At 52.1% G+C, this 12424-nt stretch overlaps 1 protein-coding gene across 10 annotated transcripts in view; it reads left to right on the top strand.

Annotated features, from left to right (window-relative positions):
• The window catches only part of TSPOAP1 (TSPO associated protein 1), a 66823-nt gene extending 58204 nt beyond the window's left edge, over nucleotides 1-8619 (top strand). For 8 of the 10 annotated variants that reach the window (XM_042025847.1, XM_042025848.1, XM_042025843.1 and 5 more), the window contains 2 exons: nucleotides 434-562; nucleotides 7333-8619. In XM_042025847.1, coding sequence (XP_041881781.1) covers nucleotides 434-562; nucleotides 7333-7548 — 345 coding nt within the window. In that variant the 3' untranslated portion in view covers nucleotides 7549-8619. Of the gene's footprint in view, nucleotides 1-433; nucleotides 563-3695; nucleotides 3756-5188; nucleotides 5584-7332 lie in introns of all 10 variants that reach the window. The other 2 variants (XR_006015655.1, XM_042025845.1) reach the window with 2 other exon arrangements.
• Nucleotides 8620-12424: the final 3805 nt, after the last annotated feature.

Here is a 12424-nt window from a genome sequence, read left to right as displayed (position 1 = left end):
AATGCAGCTCTGGGCCTCTGTGATCATGGATGCAGTGCCTACAGGACATGGTATCAGCACTGCCTCGTTCTTTAAAGACATCAGGAAATACCAGGGCAAATCAAAGGCCTCTGGGGCGCCTGTGGCACAGTCATATTCCAGTATGGTAGTGGAGATTCTGAGTTTGTAGAAATCACCATGTTGATGGAATACCTTTGTCACAGCTTGCTGCCATCTCTTCTTGCTTTACTCTCTTCTGTGTTTCTGTGCTCTGAATTGTTCCACAACTAAGCAAGGAGGCGAGTTATGGAATTTGCTGAGGATCCTCCCAACGTGGATGTGTTCTGGACTTGTCTCAGCCCACAGCCCCACCTTCTCTGTAGGGCACTGCACCTCGAGTTGTTATTCATTTCTCCAGGAAAGCTGATGTGAGAACTGAATGTTGATCTTGCAGGGAGAGCTGAACCAACAGAGAGGGCTTGTCCCATCCAACTTCTTGGAAGCTGTCCCTTTGGATGGAGACATGGCCGAGGAATTCCACTCCAAAGATAAAGAAGCTTCTCCGCTGAGTGCTGAGAGCCAGGTGAGATGTGACTGCATGGCACTGCCATCCAGGCTGGGATGTGTCTGGAGCCTGGGCATTGCATGGCATGCAGCACCCATGGGATCACTGAACTTACTGCATGCTGCCCGTTCATCCCACGGGAGATGCCTGACGGAGTGCTGGGAGCTCTTCCCAAAGATTTGCTGTAGTGCAGAACGAGGCACAAAACAACTCCACCTGCTGGGGCCTCCGTGTGCTCAGCTGGGCACAGAGCATTCAAATCCCACCAGCAAATTGTTTAGATCCACTGAAAGGTCCATGGGGAAATCCGATTGGATGCAAAGTTCAGCTAGCTCCCCAGGCACATGAAATTCCACAAATATGGTTATATCCATGCCAGAGAGTTCTGGAACTAGCAACACCCTAATACCAATGTTCTTCCATCCACCCCAAGCTAGAGACATGTTAATCCAGGCTGAGGTGCTTCTGGATAAATTCAAAACACCCTGAGGAGTTTCCCAAACAGATCTGTGGGATGGATCCTACGGTTTCAAAAGCATGCCCCAGAGGCAGGGAATTCAAAGGTTAAATTAATCCCTTGCATATGTTGCTGAGACTTTTGGAATAAAGGCTTAAGTGGGAGATTGGGGTCATGTCAGCAGCTGATGCCAAAAGTGTAGCAGCTCCTTTGTCATTCATGGACCTCCTGTGCTGTCCCACTCTGGAGTGGAGGCAGGAGGGACCCAGCTTGGTCCAGCTCACATGGGCTCAACCTTCAGTCGTTCTTGGGAGGTTGTTGGCACTGTCATGTGGTGCCAGACCCACATGAGTGGGAGCAGGTTGGCTTTGAGCCATCCTTAGAGGAGTAGGTGGCCCTGAATCCCTGAATCCTGCTCTGTTGAACTCCCCACTGGTGCCATCCCAGCTTTCCAGCTCTCTGCAGCATTCCTTGGCCTTTTTTCATGCTCAGCTCTTCCTGTTCTCTATATCCATCTCTCCTTTCTATCTTCAAATGCTGCTTGGTCTCCCTTCACCTCAGCCCCATCCCTTGCTTCCAGGCATTCCAGGCTTTGTGGGTATAGGATTTGCACTCCAGCCTTGATGCCTTCTCGGGCAGAGCAGCCTGGCTCAGGAAATGAGGTTTGTGGGCTGTTTGTTGGATCATCTTCTGACCTCAGCAGCTCTCTGGGATCCTTGTACTTCCCTGTCGAGGGTACTGATCCTTGCTGGGGAATCATAGGCTAATCAGTTCTTACTGCCAGGGTTTAAGAGCCCTGAGGTCACCCAAGTCCAGCCTCCCTGGGGGTTAACAAGGATGCAGAGTGGGATTCTTTCTTCAGTTTCCCTCTCAAAATTATTTACTCTTACCAATTTACTCATCTGTTGAAATAGAGGGTGCCAAAGGAGACCTCAACCAGTAAAATGAACGGTGGAATTCCAAGTGTAATTTATTGCAGATCTTCCCCTTCCCTCTGGCATCAACCAGCAGCCACCGGGCCTGTTTCAGATTCCAGGGGTCGTTATTCCAGCCCAGGTCCTCCCAGGAAGCGAGGGGGTTCAGGTAACCTTGTCTGCCACTTGCAGGTGTGAAGGGTTTGCAAAGCCAAACCCACTTTCCTCTCTGCTGTCCACTGCTGCTGAGTTCAGTGGGTGACTGAACCCCTGGGCAGCACTTTGGCCCACATATCCCTGCATGCTGAAGCTTGGAAGCTCTTTTCCTATGTTCCATGACATTTTTTACCCAGAAGCACCTTTCAGGTGTGTAAAAAACAACCCATATAAAATAGACACATTTCAGGCTTGCCTGCCCTTCAGACCTTTCCATTTGTCTCCAGTCCTCTGTGCCTGAGATCCAAGGGAGCTTCCCCTTGCACTGGCTCTGACTTTTGGGTGCACAGAGCAGGAACCTGTTGGATTTGGTACTTTTGGTACTCTCCTGATCCATGAACTGCTGGTCTCTGTAGTCTGGGGGCTTGGAGAATTCAGATGATGATGATTAAACCAATTTTATTTCAGTGGGAATTAGCTTGAACTCTCTAGGCATGACTGTGCTTTGGCTGCTTCTGCATCATGCCAGCCTGGCTCCTGTCCTGCTGCCTCCCTGCTTCCCCTGGATCCCTGTCCCAGGGGATTCTGGCTCAGCACTCCAGCACTCCTCCCACTTGTGCTTTGCAATCCAGACCTGTCTAAACAGCTTCCAAACAGGAAGGGCATGTTTTCCCCCTGTTAAAAGTGGTGTATTTACCCTGCTCAGAGCCAAATGGGTATTAATTAACTGCATTTAAGTGTGTTTAGTGATTCCTGAGGAGACAGGACCCAACCCCACGGTGGTTTTGGCTGTCACAGCAATCACAGCATCTCAGCATGTGGGCAGAAAACCTCATGGGGAAGGCAGAAGGAAAAACCTCCTGTAAAACAGACATATTCCATATCCATCTCTGAGCTGGAATGAACTCTCCCTGTGATACAGCCATGCCTGAGGCTTTACAAATTCCTGTGGCACTTTCACCCCACAGAGTTAAGGAAAACTGGTTTGTTCAATTTGCTGTCGGCAGAGCAGACTCCCTGCAAATTCCCAGTCCCAGCTTGAGCCCTGGCACCTCAGGGGGGGATGTGTGTGCACCATGGCAGAGCTTTGGACTCCGTTACAGTTCATTCCAGTTGCAACAGAAGCTTCTCCATGAGTGATTTTTAAATCACTTGTAACTTCTTGGATGTGATGTTCTCACCTTGTCTGTTCTTCTCACTTCCCTTCTCCCTGCTGCCCTACCAAAGGCCTGAGAATAAGGACAATTTATTTCCAAATTGAACTGGGGAAGGTGGATCATTTTGAATTATTCCTGAGTAAATCTTAAAATGCCGGCAACTGAAAAGGTGAAGCAATTGAACTTACAAACTGACAATATCTGGGGATTAAACAGGCAAACAAAAACAGCACAAAGAAGAGGATCCAAGAAGTTCTGGTCACAACCAGGGCCCAAAACACTCATGCTTACCAGCTCAGAGCAGCTGCTTTAACGCTGTTCCTGCTGATGGAATATTTTTCCATCAGTAACATGCAGTTTCTGTCAAAGACTGATTGTAAAGCACCTGCAGAAAGTGTTTGATTCTAATTGATTTCATGTATTTATTTCTGCCTGTGTTACGCACCCGGGACGGTTCTTTTCTTCAGAGAATGAGGAAGAGAAGAGTCCAATGATAGATATGAATGATACATAGAGAGAGCAACCATGTAAGTGTGTGAGACCTTCAACCTCCCACCCAGCCCAGCACCTCAAAGGCTCCTGTGCCTGGAGTTGGCTCCTTTTCTTGCTTGTAGTTTGACAGGCTGGTTTGGGGCTGGTGTGGGGCTGTGGTGGCAAATCCACCTTCAGGTCTGATGTCAGACCTTTCACTGCCACGCGGGTTGTGTTAAGGATAAACCACTCAGCACATGAGGTGCAGTTGGTTGGAACAATTATCTGGTGGTTTTGGGGACCAGGATGGGACTGTGTTGCATATTCAGGTTTGGGAAGGACCTGCTTTATAATTCAGCTTGGCCCTTCTGTTCACATCAACAGCCAAAGCTTCGTTTGGCCTTTGCAAGATCCTCCTCAGTCTGAGCACACTTCATGGTCAGCCTGGGGTTTTTTCCTTCTGGATTTTACTCCTTCCTGAGAATAGTCCTGAAAAACCCCTGCCCGCCATCAATTTAAGAAAACAGTAACATTTAGTCCCTAAAACCAGCGTTGTGTGGATAATTGTTCTGGGGCTGGGTGGGTGAGACCCCTGGTTTTGGGGGGCAGTGGGAACAGTCTTTGTTTTCCTTAGTTTCAAATGTTTTCCAGAAATGGTGTTAATCAGTAACACCTGAGAGAGCACTAAAACCACTCCTGAAAACTGACATCACTCTTCTTTATCACTCTAATAACTTGTATGAGGATCTTGACAGGGCAGTTTTTCCTTTGTTTCTCTTAGAGAAGAACCCCCAATTTTAGTATGATTTTTCTGTTACCAGGTGAATCTGTGAACTGGTTCTGTTGCTTTTCTGCCACATAGAGACTCTGAGGCTATCTGTACATGTTTGTGTGTGTGATATCTGTACATGTGCCTCTGTGTGTGGAACTCTGCCGCCTGGGCATCATATTCCACGGCTGGGAATCCACAGCAGGACTTCCAGCCAGACAGGAAACTGTCACTTCCTTCCAGCTGTTTGGTATTTGGCAATGCCATTGGTGCTGCAGTGTTCTTACTCCAGTAAATAATTGTGACTTTGCAAGTAGGTTTGGGTACCTGCCTCTGTTTGCACAGGGCTTTTCGTGCACGACTCTGCAGGAGAAATTGTTTGCGGGGCCACTTCAGGTCTGCCCTGAAACTGTTCTACCTTTACCCAAAAAGTGTTTTCCAGTGGTGCATGGACAGAGCCTCCACTGCCCTGGCTGCACAGGGGCCTTTACATCCCTCCCACATCACCCCCTGAGTATTGGTGAGCCCCTTCTGACGTTAGCCCAGTGCTCTTGGGCATTTCATCCAAGGATTCTTTGTTGCACAAATCATAAATAGTTTCTGGAGCAGAACCTGGGGATTCTTTCTCTTGCTCCCAGCTAAGACAGTGGGCTCCAAGTTAGCCTTTACCTGGCTTTCTTTTTCTCTTTGCTTCCATGAATCTTGCATTTCTGGCTGCAGAAGGTTCATCTGGATTCATTCAGGTGTATTCCCAGACTCCTCAGACCTGGCTAACGCTGGGGTTGTCAGCATCAAGTGTTGTTCGTGCACAAGGCAGCTGCCAGGACAGCCAGAGGTTGCAGTTGCTGCTGCAGCATTGGTTGGAGTGGACCTTGCAGGCAGAGTGCAGCTTTCCCAAGGGCCAGCCTGGGCCATCCCTCAGCATGTGTGACATCCTGCAGCGTGTCCTGCTGGCCTTTGGGCACTGTGCTGCACACCTGGAGTGTTGCAGGAGTACCTGGAAAGGAACATTTTCAGGTGAACAGAGACTGTGAGCTCAGGACAAGTCAATCGTGGGACTGGTTACTGTCGTGGAAAAAGGCACAGAGGAGTTCCAGCTCTGTCCTGTAGTTCAGGTAAGGGAGAGTCTGATGCCTCTGGCACAGTTCAGTCACTGCTGTGAGGCAGAAGTTGACTCTCAGCTTTGTGGAGTTGGGAGGGGTCACAAATTCTCTCCAAGACGGAGCTCCCTGTGCTCCTGCACGCTCAGGACTGACTCCATGGGTATTGCAGGTGCTGAGTCTGACCCAGAGCAGAGGTTTCTGCTCACCCTGGGCCAGAAGTGCTTCACTCCTGCAGCAGCCCGGACCAGCACAGCTTCCACCCGTGAGGGGAGGACAGGCCACAGCCGCTGGGTGCTCCTGGTCCCGCAGGAGGGGGGTGCTGACCCAGCAGCAGGGTGACAGAGCAGGCGTGCTTTGACTTTCCACCCAGGAGGCTTTATTTATAAAGTCCCCACAGCACGTGAGCGTGGCTGGGCTGGAGGGAGGCAGCTGTGCTCTGGCTGTGCCTCTGCATTGTTCAGCTGCTTGCCCTGGACACAGAGCGGGACCAGGGCCAGGCACATCCAGCCCTGCCCAGGGGTGGCTGCTGGGATCCTCACACGGTTCCTGGCTGGTGTCTGATCTTCAGGAGTGCTTCCACCTCAGGCAGAGGGTCCTGCTGCCACTGTCACCGTCTCACGTTCCCTCTGGGGGCTGTGGCTGCTGCAGACCTGTGAGGGACTCACTGGAGCCCAGGCAGAGAGATGCTGAGGGTGTGATGTTCCAGTGTCCAGAGGGCTCTTTTCCTGGCACAGCTCCAGCCACTCTCACCCTGTGTTTTGGGTAATGCCAAGACAGGATGTACAGCTGGAGCTTGGAAGCTGCTGGTTTGTGAAAGCTGTGTGGAAGAGAAGGCAATGAGACTAAGGCTCTCCTGGGCCTCAGAAACCCAGAGCCTCTTCCCTGAGGAACTTTGCAGCCTCTTGGGAAAGCTTGACCCGCCAGATTGGTAATTGTCACTGTCTGGACACCTCAGCCTAGTGAGAGGAGATCGTGGAAGGAAGGCTGCTGCTGGGAACTGACCTGTCAGTGTGTTAGGAAGAGGAAACTGAGCCCAGGACTAGGGCACATCCTGATTTCCAAAAGCCCGTTCCAAAGGGAACAGCACCATTTGAGACTGGTGGATCCCAGTGAACTTTCTCAGACACTCAGGGGCTCAGGAACATTCCCACGTGCTGCTTGATCCAGGGCTTCTCCATGTCCTGCTCCATTGGTGCCACTGCAGAGCACCAGGCTTGGCCTCCTGCCCCTCCTGCCTCTGGATCTGCTGGATGCTGAGCAGCCTTGCAGGACCCCCAGTTCCTCCTCCTACCATGGCAGTCACTGTGGCGAAGCCTCAGGGCTTAGCCAGTCTCCTCAATCTTCTGGAGGTCTTTGCAGAGCCCTTGTTCTTACGAAATTTGGTTTTGTTCATGTCCTGGCTTCTGTCCCAGACATGCTGGGAGCCCAGCAGGCTCCGTGGCTGAGGCATCCATGGATTCATCAGTACCTATCTCCATCCATGCTCTCAGGAGCTGCTTCACTTAGTTGTGGAGCAGCATCTTTCACTATGTCCTTAGTGGGTCTTTTGTGCTGTCCTGTTCTTAGCCCAAAGTTCAGGAATTTCAGGAGTTCTTAGCTCAGGAAGGGTCTGGGTTGTAGGTACAAAGTTTAAATCCACTGGAAACTTCCTAAGTGGAACTGCACCTGCATAGAGGGGAGATGGCTGAAGTCTATGTTGGTGTGATCTCCAGCAGTTCTAACTTGTGCTTTTGTCTTTTGTTTTTTCTCTTTCCCACCCAGCTAAATCCAGATGGATCTGTTGATCAGAGTGACTCCTCTCCATCTCCTCCTCCGCCAGCACCTTCCTGCCTTGTCCCGGGCGAGCAGTGTCCAGAGCAGGCATCGCTGGCCCTCCTCACCTGCAGTGACGCACCTGGGCAGAGTAAAAAGAAGAGAGGCTTCTTCTTCAAAGGGAAAAACCTCTTCAAAAAACTTGGGTCCAATAAGAAAAACTAACAAAGGGTTTATTCCATCCGGGCTGCCCACACAGCCCCAGAGACTGAGAGTGCAGGAGAAGCCCTCTGCAATAAGCTGATTATTTTCATAGGGAAGAAGTATGTGTTGAATAGAGAAAACTCTGGAGGGTGTGGGAGCTGAGACCCCCTGGGGAAGAAGTGGCTCTGGGGTGTGAGGGCTCAGCTCCGGGATCCAGCGTGTCCTGCTCCATGCAGCCCTCGGTGCAGCGGTTCCCTGTAAATATTTTAATTTAAGGATTATATTCTGGCTGTAAGTTAGCTAACTGGCTTTTCCCAGCAAAGCCCCGGCCCCTTAGGAGAGATCCCCTGTACTCCACACCCTGGTATTTCTCTGCTCCAAAGGAGGTCGTGTCAACTCCTTCACTTCCTGCAAAGAAAGTTTGCACTTTTCTGTTCTGTGACTCCCCTTCGCTGTCTCTGGGCTGATGAGTGAGTTCTTACTTGTACTGTAACCCTGTAAATCTGCAGCTGTGCCTCGGAGCATCCCACACTGCCTCAGTCAGCTTCCAGCACGAGGATCCCCGGGGAGGAAGGAGCGATGCCCCGGCGGGGGTCGGTTCTTCAGCCTGGGGGTGGGCTGCTGTCAGCTGCTCTTGCCTGGTTCACCTTGACCATGCACTGGCTGGGGACTCCGCCTTATTATTTATTTTATCGATTTATTTATCGATTGATTTATTTATCTACCTATTTATTTATTTATTTATTTGTCCGTCTGCCTCTCTCCACGGTTCCATTGGGCTGTGTCCGTGAGCTGCTCCCGAGCAGAGCACTGGGAGAGCAGGGCTGGGGAGTTTGCTCTGTTTTCGTAGGAGGTGATGTGTTCCTGCAGCTGAGACACAGCCCTGCCCAAGCACGGAGGGTTCTGTATGCCATGGTTTCTGTCCCTCCCATGTTTCTTTCTCTGCATGTTCCAGTGGGTCCTTGTTCTGAGCAGGGCAGTTCCGTGAGCTCCGTGAGTGGTGCCAGCACAGCGGCCACGAGTGGTGGTGGTATGGTATGTTTTTATTTAATATCAAATTTTATTATAATAAAGTCTATTTTCACAAAAACACATTTTCCTTAAAAAAGCCGAAGATTCAGTGATGCTTCTTGACAGGGGTGGGGAGATTATACCAATCACCTGCACCTTGAGGATGTTCTCCACCTTCTGTGTCCCCTTCTCGGAGGGACAGATGTGGCTGTGGGTGCCCTGGGTGTGAGGTGAGGGGGGCAGCCCTGGGGCTGCAGGGCACCAGGGAGGGCTGTGGGCACGAGGCTGCCCAGGGTGCCTGGGCTGGACCCTGCACTCCCAACTCCCCTGGTGTGTGAGCGTTGGTCATGCACCTGGAGCCTCTGGGAATCCAGCCAAGGTGCCAGAAGTCACTCTGGGATTTTGTGGGGATTCTGCAGAATTCCCCTGACAGGAAGGACTTGTTTGGGAAGCTGCTGCTTGTAGAGAGAATATTCCATAAGGATCCTGATACCGCAGTGAGGCACCATGTCCTGTGGTGGATGGGAGTCAGGGCAAGGACAGACCAAAGGCTTTGAAATGATGAAGTGCTGCAGCTCTGCTGGAGTTTCCATGGCTTCTGGAGCAGCCTCGGTGATGAAACTCATCAGCAGCCCAGAGCTTTATCTGCAGCCCGTCCTCCCACGGAGGAAGTCGTTGCTGTTCTAACTGAATTTACCAACTGGAGTTTCCTAAGTGAGTTGTTGAAGGTCTTTTGAAAGAAACTGTCACTGCTTTTATCAGTTCCTCGGGGCATTAATTGAAGAACAAAACCTTTAGGAAGAAAAGCAGCCTCTAGAATGTTCTGGGGTGTGCCCAGAGCCAGAGGCCCCATGCAGCCAGTGCCTGCCTGGCTCCCTCACTACTGGTGCTTCCATCCTCGCTGCCCAGCTGAGCCCCTGGGGCCACAAGGTGTGTGCTGTGTGTGCCTCCTTTAAATTTTGCTGTGATAGACCCAGGCCCATCATTCAGCAAAGTCTCCCTAGTTGGGTTGGTTCCCCAACACCAGGCAGGCTGTGCAGCAAAGCTCAGAGAAGTCTCCACAAGAAAGATTTAAGATTAACAGCTTCAAGCTGTTATAGCTAAACACGAAAGGCTACAAGGAACAAAAAAAAAAAAAAGGCAAAATAAATATATAATCCAGATGTTCTGCTTTGCATCCTCTGCTTCTAATCACTGTGCTACAGCCCAGGTGTGGATGGCACCTCTCTGCTCAGGGGAGCTGCTGGTGGCATCAACGTACTCCTGTTTGCATTCTCAGAGGAGCAGCATGTGCTCTCTGAGTACGAGGGTTTGGTGCTTGTGTTGGTGCTCACCAGAAGGCTCAGCCAGACCTGTGGCCTTTCCCAGTCACCATGATCTGGGAGCAGGGTCACAGTCTCCCAGGAAAGTAAATGTTCAAGAGACAAAGCATCTCACAACCCCCGCTTCCATAGTTTCTGAGGCAGTTGGAGAACAATTCTTTTTTTTTTTTTTTTTTTTTTTGAGAGCAGTTTGGTGGTGTTTCTCAGGGGCTGGTATAGGGGTTGGTGTGTTTAACATCTTTCCCGGTGACAAAGTGGCTCATGGGCACTCTAGGCAGTGTCCTGGTGACACGAAGCTGCGTGCTGGGGTCACACACTGGAGGGCAGAGATGGGCATCCAGGAAAAGGACCTGGACAGGCTGGAGAGGTGGAGCTGTGCAAAACTCATGACACTCAACAAGGCCAAGTAAAAGGTCCTGCATGGGAGTTGGGGCAATCCCAAACACAAACACAGGCTGGGAAGAGGATGGAATGGATGGAATGGATGGATGGATGGATGGATGGATGGATGGATGGATGGATGGATGGAAGCTGCCTTGAGGAGAAGGACTTGGAGGTGCTGGTGGATGAGAAGCTCAACACAGAGTCACAGAATGGCCTGGGCTGGGAGGGACATTAAGGTCATCTGGTTCCAAACCCCTGCCATGGATGTGCTGTAGCCACGGGTGTCAGAAACCCCCCGTGCCCTGGGCTGATCCCCAGCGTGGGCAAAAGGCGAGGGGGGAATCTGCCCCTCTGCCCTGCTCAGGTGAGACCCCACCTGCAGAGCTGCTCCAGCCCTGGAGCCAACAGCAGGAGGCCATGGAGCTGCCCTGAGAGCTGGAGCCCCTCTGCTCTGGAGCCGGGCTGGGAGAGCTGGGGGTGCTCACCTGCAGAGGAGAAGGCTCCAGGGAGAGCTCAGAGCCCCTTCCAGTGCCTAAAGGGGCTCCAGGAGAGCTGGAGAGGACCCAGGGAATGGCTTCCCAGTGCCAGAGGGCAGGGCTGGATGGGATATTGGGAAGGAATTGTTCCCTGGGAGGAAGAAAGGGCTTCCCTGGCGCAGGTTCCAGTGGCTGCCCCAGCCCTGGAAGTGTCCAAGGCCAGGTTGGACGGGGCTTGGAGCAGCCTGGGATAGTGAAAGGCGTCCCTGCCCATGGCAGGGGGTGGAACTTGGTCTGTAAGGTCTGTCCCAAGCCAAACCATTCTGTGATTCTCTGAATTAAGTTCCTAGTTGTGAAACACAGTTATCAGCACTGACACGCACTAACTGTCCGGAGCCTTCGAAAATCCTCATCCTTCTCCTCTATCTGGTGCTGACACAGCAGGGGAAGGACTCAGAGCGTGGCTTTGCAAACCCACCAGCTCTGCCCCTTTGCACAAGAGTGTGGACAAGGCGTGCCGTGGTCTCTGTTGTGCAAGCTGCTGGTTTTGGTGCTGGAGCTGGTGCTGGTTCTGGTGCTGGAGCTGGAGCTGGTGCTGGTGCTGGTTTTGGTGCTGGAGCTGGTGCTGGTGCTGGTGCTGGAGCTGGTGCTGGTGCTGGTTTTGGTGCTGGAGCTGGAGCTGGAGCTGGTGCTGGTGCTGGAGCTGGTGCTGGCGCTGGCGCTGGAGCTGGTGCTGGGACCTCAGGCAGACTCTCTGCTTCCGTCTCACACAAAGAAAGGGGTGGGCTGGAGGCACCTCCTGAGTCTCTGAGGTCAGGGTCACCTTGAAGGCCAGGGGAGGTTGCCCAGGGTCTCATCCAAGGGAGCGTTATCCCCAGGGATGCAGACCCCACCTCTGTTCTGGGCCCTGTCCCAGCACTTCACCACTATCCTGGGTGTTTTCTTACATTATTGGGAATTTTCTTGGCAGCACCACGTGCCATTGCCCCTTGTCCCATCCCTGGGCACTCTGAACAGCTCTGTCTGCTCTGCAGCCCTTCCGTGAGACAGTCAAAGTCAACAGTAAGGCTTCCAGAGCCTTCTCCCCTCCAGGCTGACCAAACCCAGCTTTCTCCTGGGCTCCAGGTGGATTCCCTCCAGGTTGTCAAAACCAGTCTGCAAACAGGACCAGCCTCACCTGGGCCTCACTGCAAGATTTGTAATTTGCCTTGCTGATTTTCTTTAAAACATTAAAGGACCAGGACCAGTGTCAGTGCACAGCTCCACTTGCAAGGAGGCAGCTTTGGGGATGGGGATGGTGGATCCCAGCTCTGGGGGTGGGCACAGCTGCCAAGTCACTGCCAGAGGCACTGCACCACCTGTGGGTCCTGGGGTGTCCATGCAGGGCAGAGGCCAGGTAAAGTCCTTCATCCACCCAGGCCTGGGAGCCCTGGCAGGAACTCGATTGCCCCCAGTCTGTGCTGCTGATCCAAGGAGTTTTGATCCATGGGGGCAAACACAATTGCAATGTGCAGTGAGGTGGAGATGAGGAGCAGCTCCTTTGCCTCCCTGTACAGCTCTGTGCTCAAACACATCCCCCACTGAACCAGCAGTATCCCTCTGCCCTGTCAGCGTGGCAAGGATTTGTCCATCAGATGCTTTTGCTCTGGGGCAGGGAGAGGAGATGCTTTGCCAGCTGAGCTCCAGGAGCAACAGCACTTTGTG

This window comes from Corvus kubaryi, unplaced genomic scaffold (genome assembly GCF_017639235.1).
Source record: "Corvus kubaryi isolate FWS band 111438036 unplaced genomic scaffold, C.kubaryi_AGA036_p1.0 37284, whole genome shotgun sequence".
NCBI lineage: Eukaryota > Metazoa > Chordata > Aves > Passeriformes > Corvidae > Corvus > Corvus kubaryi.
Note: the sequence above shows the minus strand (reverse complement) of the source record. Positions and strands in the feature narration are given on the sequence as shown.